Source organism: Oncorhynchus masou, chromosome 1, assembly GCF_036934945.1.
Source record: "Oncorhynchus masou masou isolate Uvic2021 chromosome 1, UVic_Omas_1.1, whole genome shotgun sequence".
Classification (NCBI taxonomy): Eukaryota; Metazoa; Chordata; class Actinopteri; order Salmoniformes; family Salmonidae; genus Oncorhynchus; species Oncorhynchus masou.
In genome coordinates this window covers 29,610,672-29,634,128 of record NC_088212.1, presented here as the reverse complement: position 1 = coordinate 29,634,128, position 23,457 = coordinate 29,610,672, and the positions used below count along the sequence as shown (strand labels likewise).

General features: G+C 44.0%; 1 protein-coding gene across 1 annotated transcript in view; it reads left to right on the top strand.

The window, feature by feature from the left end:
- Positions 1 to 672: 672 nt before the first annotated feature.
- Positions 673 to 23,457, top strand: part of LOC135541592 (adhesion G protein-coupled receptor A2-like) — a 65,366-nt gene continuing 42,581 nt past the window's right edge. The window contains 1 exon segment of the mRNA XM_064967904.1: positions 673 to 1,080. Coding sequence (XP_064823976.1) covers positions 836 to 1,080 — 245 coding nt within the window. The 5' untranslated portion in view covers positions 673 to 835.

Genomic DNA, 23,457 nt, shown 5'->3' with positions numbered 1-23,457 from the left:
ACTTTCAAAGAAGAATCTGCGCTAGGACCCCGCGTATCAGCGCGAGCAGGCGACGGAATGCGCGCGCTGGGGTAGTAACTGAATTTCAGTGTGACAGAGTGGCAAGCAAAACCGCTAGATTTTGTGAATGCAGAGTATCCGATCAGGACCAGTTCTATCGTCTTCCAAATGAACTCAGTTACTTTCAGACAAAGTTTAATTGAAGTTGACTCCCGGAGATATCTTCAGAACATCGTGCCAAACGTATTTCTAAATCTATGAATACACTTAAACGGTGGAGGGCATCAGATCTTATTCAATTCAGTATGGAATTTGATTAAAACCACTGAAGTTTGGATATAGGTGGTTTGGACAGATAATGGTAACCAAATTCTATTTGTGACAATCAAATCCAGTGTTGACGCGTCAAAGTGTGTATCAAGGAGATACAAAGTGACGGAAAATTGGACAAATACTTAATCTTCATCTCGAATCTTCACATTTCAAGTAGAGTTTTAGTTCAGGACAACTGAACGGGGTGAGCTTTACTGGTATTTTCTTTTAGATGAAAGCCACATAGGACTATGCGCGCACGAACTTGACATGGCATAATGGGAAGCTAGAATATTGGGAGTGCCAAATACTGGGAATGCCTTATTACTAGTAAGTTTCTAGCATCTTTGAATTTAGCATCTTTGAATTTGAATATAAACGGAAATTGGCAATTTGTCACACATTTGTAAAAAAATATATTTAAAAAATAAGGAAGCTGTTTTCTTCCTGTCATCGCCCCATTCACCTTCGTGGTGGAGAAATGGGATGACAGGGGGCAGCTGAGGTGAGACTGATAAGGACAATGATTGTGCCCGGCGTTGGCATCCCGCTCCCGGAGCGTCTGTTGCTGATGTTGGTCCTGCTGTCGGTCTCTGAGTCGAGGCTCACACAAGCTTGCCCTGGGCTCATCACTAGTGGCTGCAGCTGTACCGATGACCGCTCCAAAGCCCACTCCACTCAGACTGTTCGGAAAAGAGTTCGCTGCGGTAACGAAGAACTTTCTGAAACTCCAGAGTCCGGTCTGCTACCGAACCAGACCGTTACTTTGTAAGTCATACATGCTTATTTTTTCCCCGCTTAAAACTGTGAATTTAAAATTAAAATAAATTTCATCCAAACGTAGGAGATGTGGTCTGGGCATCATGAGTGTCCAAACCAAAATTCCAAACACTGTAGACTGATGTATCACTAGCATGATGTAGATAATATATAAAATAATGTTGATAGGGCTACATCTTCATCATTAATAAACTCTGTTGGGCTTTATTATAGCCCAGAACTGAGTAAGAGAAAAACATTTGAGGAAATAATTATAGAGGATGATAGAAGGGGCAAAGTGCCAACGTGTAAATTGATTATGGGAAATCTACACCTTAGAGGATAGTTGAAGTTGTGGCAAATGTTGGTATCCTAATCATCTTAACAGTGTTATACACTGACTATAACTGAATATACACATGAGAAAATACATTATAACCTAGTGTTCACATGCTATGGTAGTATCCACCTTTAGTAGTTGCTGGACCCTTGACATTATGAACATTTGAACACTTTATGCATGGCATATGCTGATAAACCCTCCAAACCTGACCTTGCAGTCTCAGTTATGATGGTATTTAATGACTGCCTGAGATAATGGACATGGTTTTGGCCCATAAAGACCATAAGTTTACAGCAGCAGAGTAACAGACCACATGAGCTGAAAGCTCAAGTCCAATGTCAGTTGTGTCTCTGAAAAGCACAATGTAGGGAGTCTGGTCTGGACTGGTCTGGTGTGGTTTGGTCTGGACTGGTCTGGTCTGGACTGGTCTGGTCTGGTCTGGTCTGGACTGGTCTGGTCTGTACTGGTCTGGTCTGGTCTGGTCTGGACTGGTGTGGATCCTGTCGGAAGACTTTGTGAAGTACAGCCATAATCTGACCCTGCCCCTTTGTCACAACTCTGTCACTTTAAATCTGCTTCTGGCGCAAGGAAACACACTGGGGTTCAGTTCCCTCCTCCCTCCTCCCTCCTCCCTCCTCGCTCCTCCCTCCTCCCTCCTCGCTCCCCATACCCACCCACAATCCAGCTGACTTGGCCTTGCTAAACTAGAATAAACAGAAACACATTTCTTCTCTTTTTATCCTCCCTCTCTGTGCTTTAATGGCGGCTTGGCTCCTTCCTTTAATATCATAACTTCCCAGCAATCTCAGACAGCCGCCTCACAATCGCCTTCTGTTCAGGAAGGAAGGCTGACTGACAGACCGTTGTCCAGCCGACCGGCCCATGATGAGACCTCACACTGCCTTCTGACACTTCAATCATCCTGTATCACTGTTAGTCTGATAGGCTATTCATGTATGGCAGACAATCTCGATTGCTATGATTGATGTGTCTATTCACCAACAGGGGTGGATTTACATTAGTAAAATATGTCTCGTGAGATCTATCTCGCTTCAACATCAGATTTGCAACTTTTCATTTTACACAAGCCTTGGATGTGGTGTGGCCATAGCCATATTCCTGCTTAAGATGTCCACATACAGTGCCTTCGGAAAGTATTCAGACACCTTGCCTTTATCCAAATGTTGTAATGTTACAGCCTTATTCTAAAATGGATTAAATAAAAAAAATCCTCACACAATACCCCATAATGACAAAGCAGAAACAGGTTTTTAGACATTTTTGCAAATGGATTAAAAAAAACTAAAAAATGTTTTAAAACGTATTTACATAAGTATTCAGACCCTTTGCTATGAGACTCGATTTGAGCTCAGGTGCATCCTGTTTCCATTGATCATCCTTGAAATGTTTCTACAACTTGATTGGAATCCACCTGTGGTCAATTCTACATGTCCATGTAAGGTCCCACAGTTGACAGTGCAAGTCAGAGCAAAAAAATAAATACAAATAAAATAAAACCCATGAGGTCGAAGGAATTGTCTGTTGAGCTCTGAGACAGGATTGTGTTGAGGCACAGATCTGGGGAAGGGTACCAAAAAATGTCTGCAGCATTGAAGGTCCCCAAGAACACAGTGGCCTCCATCATTCTTAAATGGAAGAAGTTTGGAACCACCAATACTCTTCCTAGAGCTGGCTGCCCGTCCAAACTGAGCAATCAGGGGAGAAGGGCCATGGTCAGGGAGGTGACCGAGAACTCAATGGTCGTACTGACAGAGCTCTAGAGTTCCTCTGTGGAGATGGGATGTCATGCCCTGACCTTAGTTTTTTATGTTTTATGTTTTATTTTCATCAGGTCAGGGTGTGACAAGGGTGGGTATGCTTGTTTGTCCTGTCTAGGGTTTTTTGTATATCTAGGAGTGGTTGTTAGTCTAGGTTTATTATACGTCTATGGTGGCCTGAATTGGTTCCCAATCAGAGACAGCTGTTTATCGTTGTCTCTGATTAGGGATCCTATTTAGGTTGCCATTTTCCATTTTGGTTTTGTGGGCTATTGTCTATGTGTAGTTGCATGCCAGCACTCGGTCTATATAGCTTCACATTCTTTTTTGTTGTTTTGTTAGTTTGTTTAGTGTTCTTTCTTTACTAAAAGAAGAATGTATTCATATCACGTTGCGCCTTGGTCTCCTCTATACGACAAACGTGACAGAATAACCCACCAAACCAGCACCAAGCAGCGTGAAAAGGAGGAAAAGCTCTTAATGGGGGAATGGACCTGGGAGGAGATATTAGTTGGAGCAAGACCCTGATCGCAGCCGGTGAAGTATCGCCGTGCTAAAGAGGAGTTAGAGGCTAGCGAAGCCCGAGAGGCAGCCCCAATAAAAACAATTTTGGGGGCACACGAGGAGATTGCATGAGTCAGGTCGGAGACCTGAGCCAACTCCTCGTGCTTACTGTGGGGAGCGTGTTACTGGTCATGCACCGTGTTATGCGGTAGCGCTATTCTAGCCCGGTGCGCTCTATTCCAGCTCCTCTCATTGGCCGGGCTAGAATGGGCATCCAGCCAGGAAGGAGGGTACCGGCTCAGCGCTCCTGGTCTCTAATATACCTCTTTGGACCAGGATATCCTGCGCCGGCTCTGCGTACTGTGTCTCCGGTGAGTCCGCACAGCCAAGTGTGTCCTGTGCCAGCAGGGCAAAAATAAACATCCAGCCAGGACGGGTTGTGTCCGGTGACAGTACCCAGTCCAGAGCGTCCGGCGACAGTACCCAGTCCAGAGCGTCCGGCAACAGTACCCAGTCCAGAGCATCCGGCGACAGTACCCAGTCCAGAGCATCCGGCGACAGTACCCAGTCCAGAGCGTCCGGCGACAGTACCCAGACCGGAACCTCCAGCGATGGGCCACAGTCCAGAGCATCCGGCGACAGTACCCAGTCCAGAGCATCCGGCGACAGTACCCAGTCTAGAGCATCCGGCGACAGTACCCAGTCCAGAGCGTCCGGCGACAGTACCCAGACCGGAACCTCCAGCAATGGGCCACAGTCCAGAGCATCCGGCGACAGTACCCAGTCCAGAGCATCCGGCGACAGTACCCAGTCCAGAGCATCCGGCGACAGTACCCAGTCCAGAGCATCCGGCGACAGTACCCAGTCCAGAGCATCCGGCGACAGTACCCAGTCCAGAGCGTCCGACGACAGTACCCAGACCGGAACCTCCAGCGACGAGCCACAGTCAGTCCAGAGAGTTCGGCGACAGTACCCAGTCCAGAGCATCCGGCGACAATACTCAGTCCAGAGCATCCGGCGACAGTACCCAGTCCAGAGCGTCTGGCGACAGTATCCAGTTCAGAGTGTCCGGCGACAGTACCCAGTCCAGAGCGTCCGGTGACAGTACCCAGTCCAGAGCGTCCGGCGACAGTACTCAGTCCAGAGCGTCCGGCGACAGTACCCAGTCCAGAGCGTCCGGCGACAGTACCCAGTCCAGAGCGTCCGGCGACAGTACCCAGACCGGAACCTCCAGCGACGGGCCACAGTCCGGAACCTCCAACGACGGGCCACAGTCCGGAACCTCCAACGGCGGGCCACAGTCTGGAGACTCCAGCGATGATTCCCACTCCGGAGCATCCAGCGAAGGTCCCCAGCCAGGGGTCTCCAGCGACGGTCCCCAGCCCGTTTAGTGTTCTTTCTTTATTAAAAGAAGAATGTATTCATATTACGCTGCGCCTTGGTCTCCACTATACGACGAACGTGACATGGGAGAACCTTCCAGAAGGACAACCATCTCTGCAGCACTCGACCAATCAGGCCTTTATGGTAGAGTGGCTCAACAGAAGCCACTCCTCAGTAAAAGGCACATGACAGCCTGCTTGGAGTTTGCCAAAAAGCACCTAAATACTCTCAGACCACGAGAAACAAGATTCTCTAGTCTGATGAAACCAAGATTGAGCTCTTTGGCCTGAATGCCAAGCATCATGTTTGGAAACCTAGCACCATCCCTACGGTGAAGCATGGTGGTGGCAGCATCATGCTGTGGGGATGGTTTTCAGCAGCAGTGACTGGGAAACTAGTCATGATCAAGGCAAAGATGAACGGAGCGAAGTACAGAGACATACTTGATGAAAACCTGCTTCAGAGCGCTCAGGACCTCAGACTGGGGCGATGTTTCACCCTCCAACAGGACAACGACCCTAAGCACAGAGTCAAGACAAAGCAGGAGTGGCTTCAGGACAAGTCTCTGAGTGTCCTTGAGTGGACCAGCCAAAGCCCTCACTTGAACCTGATGGAACATCTCTGGAGAGACCTGAAAATAGCTGTGCAGCAATGCTCCCCATCCAACCTGACAAAGCTTGAGAGAATCTACAGAGAAGAATAGGAGAAACTCCCAAAATACAGGTGTTCCCAGCTGGGTACAACTGTATTTCAGGAGTTTCTCCCATTCTTCAACAAAGTACTGAGTAAAGGGTCTGAGTACTTATGTAAATGTGTCATTTCTGTAAAAAATGTGTTTTATATAAATTTGCAAACATTTCTAAAAACCTGTTTTTGTTTTTTCATTATGGGAAATTGTGTATAGATTGATGAGGCAAAAAAACTATTTAATACATTTTAGAATAAGGCTGTAAATTTAGAAAAATTCAAAGGGTCTAAATACTTTATAAAGGCACTGTACATAGATTTGGGTTGCTCCTAGCAGAACTAGGCGAAGGGACCATCTGTGCTCTCATACTCCCTCAGGGATGGTTAGAAATATACAGAATGGGGTCCTGGAGGAAAATGGGGTCATGCTTTTTCAATTTCAGTCACGGGGAGGGTTTAGTCTTTTTTACATCTAGTCCAGTGGAGGGTTGTGTAATGTCATTTGTAATTCATGAAATTCCTATATTTCTCAGTGTTTTAGAATTAGTTGCTTATTAGTCTATATATACAATATATCGATGTGTGCTAGGCGCGCAATATCAAGTGTGTGTATTGGCTAATTAGTGTGTTCTCAATCAAATGATTCATATCAATTTCTATCTATCTGCGTGCGATTATGATTTTCATATGCATTTTCATGGAACAGATTTGTTACAATAATAACGTTTTAATTTCTCAAAATCATTGTCACGTGGTTAATCATAAAAATCTGAATTAAAATTATGAAAATCTACAAATTCAGCTAATGTGACCATCAGCCTCTGCCATGTGGACACATTGATACACCAAGAGCCATTGGCCAAGAGCCAAATGAGCGCATGGAACTCAGAGATAGTCTATAGGCCAAGGCAGCAGTAGTCCTATAACTTCCATTGTCAACTAAATATCCTAATGAAAATCCAGGTTCATTCAATCGCATTCATCTCTCTACTCCGCCTGTCTGTCTGCCTCCCTTTCTTTCTGTCTTGACTAGCTATTGCTTGTGAAGTGCATTTTTAAAAATCAAATCAATCAACCGAGTCCAGCCGGAAGCTGTTGCTAGCAAACTTGCAACAATGTATCAACTAGCCTGTTCCGGGCCCTCAAGAGTTTCCCGTGCACACTGCTGTGAGAAGTGTTTAACTATTTTATCACGTTTCCACTAGATATATGGGATCATCAGAGCATTTCATTTGGCTCTTTCACACCAAGAATTGTGATTATCAAGGGCCAGAGTGTTGGAAAGATTTTTTAAATAGGCTACTGTAAGGAACTATTATCATTAGCAGTGGATGTAAAAAAAAATATATATAGTGTTGAAGTCGGAAGTTTACATACAACTTAGGCAAATACATTTAAACTCAATTTTCCACAATTCCAAACATTTAATCCAAGTAAAATGGCCCAGTCCACCTGGCCGTGCTGCTGCTCCAGTTTCAACTGTTCTGCCTTATTATTATTTTTGACCATGCTGGTCATTTATGGTCATTTATGAACAATTGAACATCTTGGCCATGTTCTGTTATAATCTCCACCCGGCACAGCCAGAAGAGGACTGGCCACCCCACATAGCCTGGTTCCTCTCTAGGTTTCTTCCTAGGTTTTGGCCTTTCTAAGGAGTTTTTCCTAGCCACCGTGCTTCTACACCTGCATTGCTTGCTGTTTGGGGTTTTAGGCTGGGTTCCTGTACAGCACTTTGAGATATCAGCTGATGTACTTGATTTAAAAATTCCCTGTCTTAGGTCAGTTAGGATCACCACTTTATTTAAAGAATGTGAAATGTCAGAATAATAGTAGAGAGAATGATTTATTTCATATTTTATTTATTTCATCACATTCCCAGTGGGTCAGAAGTTTACATACACTCAATAAGTATATGGTAGTGTTTCCTTTAAATAGTTTAACTTGGGTCAAACATTTCGGGTACCCTTCCACAAGCTTCCCACAATACATTGGGTGAATTTTGGCACCTTCCTCCTGACAGAGCTGGTGTAACTGAGTCAGATTTGTAGGCCGCAAATGCTTTTTCAGTTCTGCCCACAAATTTTCTATAGGATTGAGGTCAGGGCTTTGTGATGGCCACTCCAATACCTTGACTTTGTTGTCCTTAAGCCATTTTGCTACAACTTTGGAAGTATGCTTGGGGTCATTGTCCATTTGGAAGACCCATTTGCGACCAAGCTTTAACTTCCTGTCTGATGTCTTGAGATGTTGCTTCAATATATCCACATCATTTTCCATCCTCATTGAAGCCATCTATTTTGTGAAGTGCACCAGTCCCTCCTGCAAAAAGCACGCCCACAACATGATGCTGATACCCCCATGCTTCACGGTTGGGATGATTTTCTTCAGCTTGTAAGCTTCACCCTTTTTCCTCCCCCTTTTTCCTCCAAACATAACAATGGTCATTATGGCCAAGCAGTTCTATTTTTGTTTCATCAGACCCGAGGACATTTCTCCAAAAAGTACAATATTTGTCCCCATGTGCGGTTGCAAACTGTCGTTTAACTTTTTTTATGGCGGTTTTGGAGCAGTGGCTTCTTCCTTGCTGAGCGGCCTTTCAGGTTATGTCTATATTGGACTCGTTTTACTGTGGATATAGATACGTTTGTACCCGTTTCCTCCAGCATCTTCACAATGTCCTTTGCTGTTGTTCTGGGATTGATTTGCACTTTTCACACCAAAGTACGTTCATCTCTAGGAGACAGAACGTGTCTTTTCCCTGAGCGGTATGATGGCTGCGTGGTCCCATGGTGTCTATACTTGCGTACTGTTGTTTGTACAGATGAATGTGGTACCTTCAGGTGTTTGGAAATTGCTGGATGAACCAGACTTGTGGAGGTCTACAATTTGTTTCTGAAGTATTGGCTGATTTCTTTTGATTTGCCCATAATGTCAAGCAAAGAGGCACTGAGTTTGAAGGTAGGCCTTGAAATACATCCACAGGTACACCTCCAATTGACTCAAATGGTGTCAATTAGCCTATCAGAAGCTTCTAAAGCCATGACATTTTTCTGTAATTTTCCAAGCTGTTTAAAGGCACAGTCAACTTAGTGTATGTTAACTTCTGATCCACTGGAATTGTGTGACATAATCTGTCTGTAAACAATTGTTGGGAAAATGACTTGTGTCATGCACAAAGTAGATGTCCTAACCGACTTGCCAAAACTATAGTTTGTTAACAAGAAATTGGTGGAGTGGTTGAAAAATGAGTTTTAATGATTCCAACCTAAGTGTATGTAAACTTCCTACTTCAACTGAATGACTTTGATGACTTACTGTGTGAGGTGAAGAAAAAGTGACTGAGAAGCTCAGCTTATTAGTGGTGGATGTGGTGAGTTAAGACAATTAGAAATCAGACCTCCCCAAAAGGGCACGTTCCTACATTTGCATGCAGCAGGCCAGGTACAGTGCCTTGCGAAAGTATTTGGCCCCCTTGAACTTTGCGACCTTTTGCCACATTTCAGGCTTCAAACATAAAGATATAAAACTGTATTGTTTTGTGAAGAATCAACAACAAGTGGGACACAATCATGAAGTGGAACGACATTTATTGGATATTTCAAACTTTTTTAACAAATCAAAAACTGAAAAATTGGGCGTGCAAAATTATTCAGCCCCTTTACTTTCAGTGCAGCAAACTCTCTCCAGAAGTTCAGTGAGGATCTCTGAATGATCCAATGTTGACCTAAATGACTAATGATGATCAATACAATCCACCTGTGTGTAATCAAGTCTCTGTATAAATGCACCTGCACTGTGATAGTCTCAGAGGTCCGTTAAAAGCGCAGAGAGCATCATGAAGAACAAGGAACACACCAGGCAGGTCGGAGATACTGTTGTGAAGAAGTTTAAAGCTGGATTTGGATACAAAAAGATTTCCCAAGCTTTAAACATCCCAAGGAGCAATTTTACAGTTTTTGATTTTGTCAGGACCCGGTTGCGAACCTGGGTCTCCGGAGTGAGAAACAGTCACTTAACCAACTGAGCCACAAATAGTCAGCAGAACCCAGAAGATGAGGCAGACACAGCAGTACTTAAGACGGTGTATTTAATAAAGTAAAAAGGAGAAGTCCTTCAATACAAAAAATGGCAAATCTAAAAGGTGGTAGGAAGTCTTCTCCTTGTATGAGCACAAAAAAGCCTCAAGAGATACTCAAAAACAAAATTCCACAAGAGCATCCACCGGAATCGACAAGAATACACAGAACACTAGGGCTGGGTGCTAACATACAAACACAGAGCACAGAACTGAGGGAAACTAAGGGTTTAAATACAATCAGGGGAAACGAGGCACAGGTGCAAATAATAATGGGGAACAAGGGGAAAAAACATGAGGTCAAAAAGCACAATGGGGGCATCTAGTGACCAAAACCCGGAACAACCCTGGCCAAATCCTGACAGATTTGTTAAAAAAGTTTGAAATATCCAATAAATGTCGTTCCACTTCATGATTGTGTCCCACTTGTTGTTGGTTCTTCACAAAAAAATACAGTTTTATATCTTTATGTTTGAAGCCTGAAATGTGGCAAAAGGTCGCAAAGTTCAAGGGGGCCGAATACTTTCGCAAGGCACTGTACATCTATGCATGCTCAAGCACTCACTCCATCAACATTAACACGACAGAGAAACCAGATACATGCTCATTGCTCACATAGAGCACTCCAAACAAAATAATTATTATTATGTATGAAATAAACCTAAACTTGTTTCTCACAGGTGTAGCAGGTTGTGAACTTTGCAAACAACTTTTCCACTCTGAGAATGAGAACTGTAAATTACTGTAGGCCTAATTAATACATGCTTTAAGTGAAATGAATGTACTAAATGACAGGGAGTAACGGCACATGTACTACTGGTGGCATATATAATGGGGAATTTATCAAATATGAACAAACAAAGGGCAAACAGTTCACACAATGAAACAATGAATGAGCAAGGACTGGCGAAAGACAGCTAAGCACATTCTGAAGAGCTGAGATCATTCTGGATTGAAACATGACTGTATCTTACCTACACACATCTTCTTGTCTCAACTTCTTGTCTCAATTATACCCAAGACACATTATCTTCACATATATTTTAGATTATTTTCTCTGACAGCCACAACTCAATAATCACCTAGGCTGTTTGTCATGCTGCCCAAATTGTGGGCTCCCCAACTAGGCAAAGGCCTACGTGCTTGTGATTTGAAACAATCCACAGCCATTTTTTTAAAGGATCTAATGATCCTCTGTGGCTAAGTCATGCTCTCTGGAGAAGTATTTTGAATTATTTTATTTAAATTTACTAGGGGAAACTAAGTATGGAGTTATGTTTATAAGAATATGTACTTCCATCCCGAGTCTTTTGCGCTGCTGAGATGGTGTAGATAAAACTGGGCTGCATTACACACTGTTATGGGTATTCCAAGGAGATCAACTTTGATGTCTTGTTATAATTGATTTGAATAAAAACAATATGTTTCTTGCCCATGATGTATTTATCAGAGTTATTGACCTCACAATATGCCAGATTCGAGTAACCTGTGACTCCTGTTTCTACACTGGCAGCCCAATTCGGATCTTTCTCCACTAATTGGTCTTTTGACCAATCAGATTGGATTATTTACCAATAATTGGGCAAAATATCAGAAATTGGGATGCCTGTGTAAACGCAGCTATTGTGGTGCTGAAACTTGAAGCGGCAGCAATCATTAGGAATTGGACAGCTCATGGTGCTGAATGTAGGCAAGTTCGAATAGGCATAATTAATTTAAACCGTCTTCATTTTCATTTGACTTTACAAACACCAAGAGGGCTTTGTGTTGGAGGTTACCTCTTCCTATTTACGTAGGTAGGCCTACGTGTTTGACAGATGAATTTAGGCTATAGGTTGGTATCCATAGATTTGTTGGTCAATTCCTTTACACACCATGCACTCTTTAAATAGCCTACTGTACCTCTGTGTCAGTGAAGGGCTGTTAAAACCACGACTCAAATTGAGAGGGTATGCCATAGGCCTACCTTTTATTAAAGAACATTGCATTGCATTGCATAACCATTGTTAAATAAAGAATTTGAAGAAAATTTAACAGATCAAATTATATAAAGTCATTTATAGAAGCGCTTTGGGTCTGCGATGCTTTATGCTAGAAACAAGCTGTAAAATACGTTGGAAAGATGTGACTCCGATGCATATGGGGATATCGTTGTTTAGTTTCTTTGACATTCAGAAGCTGAGCTACAGCTTCTATAGCCAAGGAGCCAAAAATGTACTTTGCTTGGGAAGTAATCTCATTCTGTCACTGTCGATTGATTAAGCTGTTCGCTCTCTGTACAATAAAAGATGATCAAACCCAGAAAGCTTTTAGGGACTTGTGACCTTCTCACAAGGTGACCATCTCTTGTTGGGTTAAGCCACGGAGCAAGAGTAGCTAGCAGTTAAAGCTTACATTTTTCTGTCTGGGATGGAAATTACATCTCAGATTTAATTATTTGCTAACAGGGAGAGTTTCGTTGCAAACAAGACACAGTGCTTTGGTACTGGAGAATTATGATAATACGCATATGCCAAGATGAACGTCTCTCTGTCCATTTTTTGCCTATAATTTCAGTCATTTCTGTGGTATACTGCTAAGGTCTCCAGACATAAAATGACGTAGAATTGCATGAAATGTATATAAAAGGAAAATATGATGATAGATTCAGTGCTTTTACTTCTAAAGGAGATTTTTCCATCATTACTCTTGTCCATGGTGGTCTACGAACCCACATGGTGGCCCGCAGCACTGTGCGCTATCAAAATGCCTGTGTTGTCATGTAATGCTTCCAGTAGGAAGAACAGTTTCTAAAACTGTGCAAGTGATATAAAACACAAAATATTCATTGATATGCTGTAATGTGTAAATACTTTACCAAGTAGCCAACCTGCTTGAACCAAACCCTTGTAATTACAGTAAAATACTGTGAAATACAATAGGTAGGTAGCCTAGCGGTAGGTAGCCTAGTGGTTAAGAGCGTTGGGAGAGTAATCAAAAGGTCGATGGTTAGAATCCCCTAGCCAACTATGTGAAAAATCTGTCAATGTGCCCCTGATTCCAAGATGGCTTAGCAGTCGGGACATTTGTTTTGTCTTGTCTTGTCCTGTCCCATGTTTTCTTCGTATCTATTTCTTATCTATTTTATTATATTTTTGAATCTCGATTTCCATCTACGGACTGAACATACTCTCCTGCAACCCACCTCACCCAATATGGTATGGATCTGCTATTTTTTATACTTTAGAACCCAAACCCCCATCAGAAACTAGCCAGCTAACTAGCTACTAGCTAGTAGTCAGTTAGCCACTGCTAGCGGTCATCACCGTTAAATCGGGCATCAGCTAGCCTCAACCGGGTCAATTCCTGCCAGTCTGTACAGCGCGATATCAGCCCAGAGCATATCGGACTGCTCGTTCTCTACCACATCTCCAGATTCCTACCGCAAGCTCTGAACCTTACACCGGATCATCGCAGCTAGCTAGTTGCTATCTGAGTGGCTACTCCTGCCTAATGTCTCTCTCCCAAAGCAAGCACCAGTTAGCCTCGAACTAGGCCCATCTCCCGGCTAGCCAAATAGATCTATCAGACAATTCCTAGGCATCAATACCTCTTTTGCCAATTGGCCTGGACCCATTGCTGCAGACACGGAGCCCCGCAGATCCATCACGACTGGTCTGCCGACTTGACCGTCCGAGGGGGTTTTAACAGGCTCTTCTGTTCCGACGTCCCCCTGAGGCCCATCTGCAAGCCTGCTGCTATCCCCGGCCTGCTAGCTGTCTAAATCGCCGTGTCTTCAGCTCGCCTAGCTACTCACTGGAACCTATGATCACTCGGCTACACATAACTCTCCCTAATGTCATTATGCCTTGTCTATTCCTGTATTGGTTAGTGATTATTGTCTTATTGGCTTAAATGGTGCCTCTAGAGACAAAACCTATCTCATCGTCACTCAATGTCTAGGTTTACCTCCACTGTACTCACATCCTACCATACCCTTGTCTGTACATTATGTCTTGAATCTATTCTTCCGCGCCCAGAAATCTGCTCCTTTTACTCTCTGTTCCGAACGCACTAGACGACCAGTTCTTCTAGCCTTTAGCCATACCCTTATCCTACTCCTCCTCTGTTCCTCTGGTGATAGAGGTTAACCCAGGCCCTGCAGCCCTCAGCATCACTCCCATTCCCCAGGCGCTCTCATTTTTTGACTTCTGTAAAAAAAGCCTTGGTTTCATGCATGTTAACATTAGAAGCCTCCTCCCTAAGTTTGTTTCATTCACTGCTTTAGTACACTCTGCCAACCTGGATGTCCTAACCGTGTCTGAATCCTGGTTTAGGAAGGCCACCAAAAATCCTGAAATTTCCATCCCTAACTATAACATTTTCCGACAAGATAGAACTGCGGAGTTGCAATCTACTGCAGAGATAGCCTGCAGAGTTCTGTCATACTATCTAGGTCTGTGCCCAAACAATTCAAGCTTCTACTTTTAAAAATCCACATTTCCAGAAACAAGTCTCTCACCATTGTCGCTCCTTATAGAACCCCGCCAGCCCCCAGCTGTGCCCTGGACACCATATGTGAATTGATCGCCCCCCATCCTATCTTCAGAGTTTGTACTGTTAGGTGGCCTAAACAGGGACATGCTTAACACCCTGGCTGTCCTACAATCTAAAATAGATACCCTCAATCTCACACAAATTATCAATGAACCTACCAGGTACAACCCTAAATCCATAACCATGGGCACCCTCTTAGAAATCATACTGACCAACTTGCCCTCTAAATACACCTCTGCTGTCTTCAACCAGGACCTCAGCGATCACTGCCTCATTGCCTGCGTGCGTAATGGGCCCCCGGTTAAACAACCCCCTCATCACTGTCAAACACTCCCTAAAGCACTTCAGTGAGCAGACCTTTCTAATCGACCTGGCCCGGGTATCCTGGAAGGATCTTGACCTCATCCCGTCAGTAGATGATGCCTGGTTGCTCTTCAAAAGTGCTTTCCTCACCATCTTAAATAAGCATGCCCCGTTCAAAAAATGTAGAACTAAGAACAGATATAGCCCTTGGTTCAACACAGACTTGACCAACCTTGACCAGCACAAAAGCATCCTAAGGCTAGCTTTTTCAAACATAAATTTGCTTCCTGTAGCACTGATTCCAAAAAGTTTTGGGACACTGTAAAGTCCATGGAGAATAAGAGCACCTCCTCCAGGCTGCCCACTGGACAGAGGATAGGAAACACTGTCACCACCGATAAATCTACGATAATCAATTTTTTAGACGGCTGGCCATGCTTTCCACCTGGCTACCCCTACCCCGGCCAACATCTCAGCACCACCTGCAGCAACTTGCCCAAGCCCCCCCCCCTTCTCCTTCACCCAAATCCAGACTGCAGAACTGCAGAATCTGGATCCCCACAAATCAGCTGGGCTAGACAATCTGGACCCTTTCTTTTTAAAATGCTCCTCCAAAAAAATTTCACCACTATTACTAGCCTGTTCAATCTCTCTTTCCTATCGTCTGAGATCCCCAAAGATTGGAAAGTTGCCACGATTATCCCCCTCTTCAAAGGGGGAGACACTCTAGACCCAAACTGTTATAGACCTATATCCATCCTGCCCTGCCTTTCTAAAATCTTCGAAAGCCAAATTAACAAACATATCACCGACTATTTCGAATCCGACTGTATCTTCTCCACTATGCAGTCTGGTTTGCAAGCTGGTCATGGGTGCATCTCAACCACGCTCAAGGTCCTAAACGATATCATAACCGCCATCGATTGGCTTCTCAAATGGCTTTCTTGGCTTCACAAATGACTGCCTCATCTGGTTCACCAACTGCTTCTCAGATAGAGTACAGTGTGTCAAATCAGAGGGCCTGTTGTCCAGACCTCTGGCAGTCTCTATGGTGGTGCCACAGGGTTCAATTCTCGGGACGACACTTTTCTCTGTGTACATCAATGATGTCGCTCTTGCTGTTGTTGTTTCTATGATCCACCTCTACGCAGATGACACCATTCTGTATACATCTGGCTCTTCGTTAGACACTGTGCTAACAAACCTCGAAATGAGCTTCAACGCCATACAACACTCCTTCCTCCAACTGCTTTTAAATGCTAGTAAAACTAAGTGCATGCTCTTCAACCGATTGCTGCCTGCACCCTCCCGCCAGACTAGCATCACTATTCTGAACGGTTCTGACCTAGAATATGTGGACAACTACAATACCTAGGTGTCTGGTTAGACTGTGAACTCTCCTTCCAGACTCACATTAAGCATCTCCAATCCAAAATTAAATCTAGAATCGGCTTCCTGTTTCGCAACAAAGCCTCCTTCACTCACGCTACCAAACATAGGCTTGTAAAACTGACTATCTTACCGTTCCTACTGATCTACAAAATGGCCTCCAACACTCTACTCAGCAAACTGGATGTAGTCTATCACAGTGCCATCCGTTTTGTCGCCAAAGCCCCATACACCACCCACCACTGCGACCTGTATGCTCTCGTTGGCTGGCCCTCACTACATATTCGTCGCCAGACCCACTGGCTTCAGGTAAACTATAAGTCTTTGCTAGGTAAAGCACCGCTTATCTCAGCTCACAGGTCACCATAGCAACACCCACGCGTAGCACGCGCTCCAGCAGGTATATTTCACTGGTCATCCCCAAAGCCAACACTTCCTTTAGCTGCTTTTCCTTCCAGTTCTCTGCTGCCAATGACTGGAACGAATTGCAAAAATCACTGAAGCTGGAGTCATATCTCCCTCTCTAACTTTAAGCATCAGCTGTTAGAGCAGCTTATCAATCACTGTACCTGTACACAGCCCATCTGTAAATTGCACACCCAACTACCTCATCCCCATATTATTACTTACACCTCTTGCTCTTTTGCACCCCAGTATCTCTATTTGCACATCATCATCTGCACATCTATCACTCCAGTGTTAATACTCAATTGTAATTATTTTGCCTCTATGGCCTATTTATTGCCTACCTCCCTACTCTTCTACATTTGCACACACTATACATAGATTTTTTTCTATTGTGTTATTGACTGTACGTTTGTTTATGTGTAACTCTGTGTTGTTGTTTTTGTCGCACTGCTTTGCTTAATCTTAGCCAGGTCGCAGCTGTAAATGAGAACTTGTTCTCAACTGGCCTACCTGGTTAAATGATGGTGATATAAAAAATAATAAAAAATTGACTAAGGCACTTAAACATATTTGCTCCTGTAAGTTGCTCTGGGTAAGAGTGTCTGCTAAAATGTAAAATGTAAAATGTAAATGTAATACAAACCCCTCCCCTCAATTAATTTCATTAATTCATCCATCCATTCATTCATTACGATTATAGTAGCATTTACTTTTTTTACCGTATATACTGTCAATATACAGTAATTGTTTTTATACCGTATTTATATTACAGTAGGTGCACTGTAATATTAGATACCGAGTTTTGCTTTCCACCGAGCTGCCTCCAAAGAACACAATGTTTTTACTAATTTAAGTGTTTCCCAAGGTACTCCGCTCCTCCACAATCCCACAATACTCCTCTTCTCTGACCCAGTGGGAGCATCATTTGCCTTCATTTGGAGCAGTAAAACCTCATACAGGGCCATTGGTGCATGCAAAGGAGGTACATCTAGAGGATTTATACCAGAGTGAGCCCAAGGCGGTTAGCGGTCCATTTATAGGGCCTTGTGTTTTTGCTTAATAAAGGCAGCATAAACATCTGCGGAACACGTTTCTCAGAACTAGAGGAGAGGAAAGAATTTTAAAAATGGCCTAGGTGGCAGCAGTGGAGGTGATTGAAGATAATATCGCATCCCTGCACCTACTAATTTCACTTTATTTGTTTTCCTACACATGTTTAGCATACTGTGACACTTTTATGTTGTTGTGTATTAGGAGCAAACAATTCCTTCCCACATTCATGTGAAAAACTGTCCAAGGCCATCCTTACCATTTCTTTACTGAAATACGAGGTGACTGGTAAGGTAATTTGCCAGAAAGCTTTCAATGAATTGCTCCAAACACTGATGCTCTCATCCTCGCCCATGGCATTAGCTCCAGATGTGGAATGTGAAAAGTCGTGTTGATATTCCTGTTATTCCTGACATTCCTTACTCTGTGCAGACTGTATCCTAGGTGCAGTAGGGGGGCTCAGCCTTTGCCTGCTCTGCATCATTCCCTCCCCAGATTTGGTTACCTGTCGCCCAGGCCCTCTCCTGGGGCAGGTTAGAGGAATATCCTGCTCCATGTTTCCATCAGCCAGCGGTGGACAGGGCTATGGTGCTAGGGGACACCAGGCCTGACCCAGGTCTTCTGGGGCTGACTGCTATGTTTAATGCAAAACAGCTGGCCCCATGAACATTCCAGCTGAGGCCGCTCAGCCCATGGGAAATCCCAACGGGGGTTTGTTTATTAAAAGTATTAGTTGGATGTTTGTTGTTCCAGTGGACCATAAAGGAACAAACAGTGAGCCTAACACTGTCACCTCCTCCTGCGACTCACCACACCTTGTGGGCTTTGGATTTGTTGAACATTGTGTGGGAAATTTAAATCAGTTAGGTTGAAGTATATCATATAGCATTGGATATCCTCCATTGGTGTACGTTATACTATTTTAAATGGCTGCCCTTTGGTACATTTTTCATTGACTTACAACTTATCAGTGGTTTAGGGTTACAATTCTATTCCCAGCCTATTCCCAGCCAATTCTCCATGAGTTAGTCATCTTTTCCCTCATTCTCTCTATCTCTCCCTCTTTCTCTCCCTCCCTCCCCACCCCTCTATCATGAGTTCATCCACACACAGTAACTCTCAACATAAATATTTAGCCGTCTTGGTAGGATACTGCCATGTCTAAACTCCTTCCAGATGTGAGCCTGCTCAGGGCTGGGCTGTGTTTAGGGCTAATTGCACACGGCTGTGAAGGCGAGGGATAGCAGCGAGAGGGAGAGAAGAGGTATAGCAGAGGGAAGAGGGGAAAGAGGGAGAAGAGGTATAGCAGAGGGAAGAGGGGAGAGGGAGAAGAGGTAGAGAAGAGGTATAGCAGAGGGGAGAGGGAGAAGAGGTAGAGAAGAGGTATAGCAGAGGGAAGAGGGAGAAGAGGGAGAGAAGGTATAGCAGAGGGAAGAGGGAGAGGGAGAAGAGGTATAGCAGAGGGAAGAGGGGAGAGGGAGAAGAGGTATAGCAGAGGGGAGAGGGAGAAGAGGTAGAGAAGAGGTATAGCAGAGGGAAGAGGGGAGAGGGAGAATAGGTAGAGAAGGGCGAGAATGAAGGAGAAGAGAGAGAAGAGGTACAGCAGAGGAGAGAGAAAAATGGTAGAACAGAGGGAGAGGGAGAAAAGAGAGAGGGAGAGGCTGAGTCTACAGGATTGGCAGCATTGTCGGTCGGTGCCGTTTAAGATTAGGGAGGACAATTTGTTTTTAATGAGCATGGCCTTATTTCTATTACAGCTCAATGTAACTACGTGATACTCAAACTTGCCCTATACCCATCATGAAGTTTACAACGTAGATGCACAGATCGAGAGAAAAATTGGAGTAATCAAGGTGACAGACAGTGACACATTCAGTAACGCCTTGCACGCTCTTGCCTGCATCTAGTTGAACTGGGGTGTAAACATAGGTCCAAAAAGTTCAAATTCAGGTAGGTCCATCCTCGTTTTGTTCCGTATGCGTGCGTTTAAGAAACGTTTTGCAACAGAATCGACGGAATTAATACAACCCTGATCACCCGCACACATAGTTCACTTTCAAAGCAGCCACATACAGCATCATCACTTTGCTAGTAGTATAATTCCTTCTGGCATCTACGCACTGTCCTCGTCTCACCTTTTCCCTTCTCTTGTGGACTTCAGTGCACAACACAACAGCTGTCTGTGGCCAGACAAAACAATCTCTCCAAGCCAAACTTTCCTACGATAAGTGTTAACCGCTACACGTCATACGTCCCACACGTTGTCACCATATTAGCCAACGTCATAGTCAACACAATCCAATCCATGTGTACAATCACACAGTACAGTGTACAGCAAGCAGTTTAGCAGTTCATAGGTGTTTAGCAGTTCATAAATTAATAAAACCAAAAGATGACCTTGACTTGCTGTGTTGGATAGCCTTAGACAGCTAGCTAACATAAAGACCTTTGTGGAAGTTGTCATAATTACTATGTAAGTCTAAGGAAGGGTCTGTGAACTATGATGCGCTTAGGTTTGGTTTTGAAGTCAATGTACCCAGAGGAGGATGGAAAATATATGTCCTCCAGCTACACCATGGTGCTACTCTACAAAGTGCTGTTGAAGTTACTATAGACCTTAATTGCAAAACAGTGTGTTTTAATAGTTACTTGGTGATGTGGATATATTTAGTTTAGTTTTATCTAAAAAAGGATAACTTTTTGTACTTTTCTTAAATTCACTGAGTAGAATGGTCCTCCCCTTCCTCCTCTGAGAAACCTCCACTTGTTCATAGGGATGTGGCCCAGGAGGCTGGATGCTCCCCAGTCTCTGCCTCTCTCTTTGCCCACTGGATCTCAGGCACCGGGGGAAGAGCTAGGGAAGAGACTAAACCTATAGTATAGTTTCGATACAGTAGCATCATTTCATGAAAAGTAATTTGATGTTAACCACCCGGTAATTAGTATTTATTTATTTATTTTGCCAAATATTAGGACTAGTTTTGTGAACGTGTGTGTGTTTGGTTGTGTGTATGGGTGTCAGTGTGTGTGTGTGTGTGTGTGTGTGTGTGTGTGTGTGTGTGTGTGTGTGTGTGTGTGTGTGTGTGTGTGTGTGTGTGTGTGTGTGTGTGTGTGTGTGTGTGTGTGTGTGTGTGTGTGTGTGTGTGTGTGTGCGTGCATACCTGTGTGTTATGTAGTTTAGCACTTTGTGAAGGATACAGAGAAGCTACACATTGGAGGTTACACATCCCATTTCTTTTAGCAAGGCCTGGAGAACCATGGATCCTCTGTCTCTAATGGTAAATACACTGTAGCACTGAGGTGGTGAAAACACATCTTCAGTGGGAGGGAGTGTACTGTCTATAAGTCTGGGTGGTTATAATTTATGCTTTTATAAAAGTTAAAACCTCTCCCCTCCTTTGCCATTTGTTTTCACTGTTGCCTGTTACTGATGACCTTGGTTCAGCAAGTGCCAACCCAAAGGAGTGGCCGCAGATGTGAGGGGTGGCAGGCTGGGCGGCACCAATGCCTGTCCTTGGCCGTCAGCAGGCACTGAAAGGAATGTGTAGCAGCAGGACAGCTGCAGTGAGGCTGCTCTCTGCCTGCGTGGGCACAGTAGGGCCTGGGGTCTGTCCCTACTGTACACCACTGTCTATATGGATTCTAATGGGAGTGTTATAGTGTCTCCCATCCATCCAACATTGTGATCTTCAAGTTTAAAGTTGTATTAGTCGTATGTACGGGATACACATGGTACACACCATCCAATGAAATGCATCTTGGGAGTGGGGTGGGCTGTGTGGGGTTATCAAAAGGGCTAGCAGATGTGCCATTGGTTTGTGTTGGGTCTGTGAGTCAGTATGTGTTGAGACAGGAGTATGTGATGAAATTTCCCAACAGCCATCTTATCAACAGAGAGAATTCCAAATGCTTGGAGTTGTGGAGCACTCGGAACACACAGGCATTCCTGCTGGGAGAGGGTTTATTTGTGTGGGGAAAGGTGTTGAGAGGAGGGGGAGTGGGCTCTCCTACGTCCACACATGTTAGGTGGAGCTAGGGTTGTTGCAGTGACCGGTGACCGTATTACCACCACATCGTCGGTCACGAGTCATGAAGGTAGTCAAATTCCACATGACCTTTAAGTCATGGTAATTATGCTTCTCCAAGCTCTGATGCTCCTGATGGTCAATAGTAGCCTACCAAACTTTCTAACTGCCTGGTATTCAGCACTCTATTGTTCCTCTAATCACTCTGACATCAATGCAAATGTCATCGAAAATATAATCAAACACTTCATGAGAGCCCATGAGCTCATGTTGCGCAACATTTCAATAGGCTATGCAATTGCGCGAGAAAACAGAGTGATGGTATCACATTTCAGGTAAGACCCAAATGCAGACTTTTTTTGAAGTAACAATGTTTATTACAGCAACAGGGGCAGGCAAACGACAGGTCAAGGCAGGCAGGGGTCGATAATCCAGAGTAGTGGGTCAAAGGTACAGGATGTCAGGCAGGCTCAGGGTCAGGTCAGGCATAGGTCATTAATCCAGAGTAGGGGCAAAGGTACCGGACAGCAGGCAGGCTCAGGGTCAGGTCAGGCATAGGTCATTGATCCAGAGTAGGGGCAAAGGTACCGGACAGCAGGCAGGCTCAGGGTCAGGTCAGGCATAGGTCATTAATCCAGAGTAGGGGCAAAGGTACCGGACAGCAGGCAGGCTCAGGGGCAGGTCAGGCATAGGTCATTGATCCAGAGTAGGGGAAAAGGTACCGGACAGCAGGCAGGCTCAGGGGCAGGTCAGGCATAGGTCATTGATCCAGAGTAGGGGCAAAGGTACCGGACAGCAGGCAGGCTCAGGGGCAGGTCAGGCATAGGTCATTAATCCAGAGTAGGGGCAAAGGTACCGGACAGCAGGCAGGCTCAGGGGCAGGCAGAGTGGTCAGGCAGGCAGGCACAGAGTCAGGACAGGCAAGGGTCAGAACCAGAAGGCCGAGAAAAAGAGTTGAACAAACAAGACAAACTGGCAATAGACAAACAGAAAACACAGGTATAAGTACCCAGGGGATGATGGGGAAGATGGGCGACATCTGGAGGGGGTGGAGACAAGCAGAAGGACAGGTGAAGCAGATCAGGGCATGACAGATGGCCTCTACAAAAAATTGGAGGATCAGCTTTTTATAAGCTCGGCCTACTATATTTATTTCTCAACTTTCCTAATATTAAGCTAATTACTTATATGTACAACAGGAGTATATCCTACCTGGCTGGCATGAAAATATACCACTGGGAAAAGTGTCCTCCACTTGTTATTTAAGTGCATATATTCCTTTTGTTTTTATTCCCACTGACCCTGTTTCGATACAGGTGCTCGATAAAAGTCCATTCTAAATCAAAACAAATTTCAAACATATATTACTTAATATATGTAAAGACAAGATGAAATCAAGAATAGTCTGATGGGTGAAAATATTAGCCTATCACATATGAATTAAATAGTATCACTTGTGAATGATTCCCAGCATAAGAAACAATGTATTTTTCTTTGGCGACTTTTTTGAATCATAGCTCACGTAGCCTAGCTCATAGGCCTATATGTTTTATAAAGGTTTGTATCACAACTAAAGTGGCCAAATAACTTCTTAAAATTAAGCACATTCTTCCGCTTTACAAGGGGTGTAGTGCCTAACTGGCATGCACTTGAGTTTCAAGTTTTGGAAGATCATTTTCACCATAAAAATGTATGGGGAAAAACTTGATAATGGTGTTTTCCACTAATGGAACATTTGTGCTTATAGCCTACTACCATGTGCGCATTTCTGTGCTTGTAATGTGATGAAATAGCCTATAGTTTATCAACATTTTAAGCTAAATGTTCTGATCTGTTGCGTCAGCCACATTGCGTAAAAAAGTTTTTGTTGATGCTCGTGGTTGTATTACAGTTTTTTTCGAT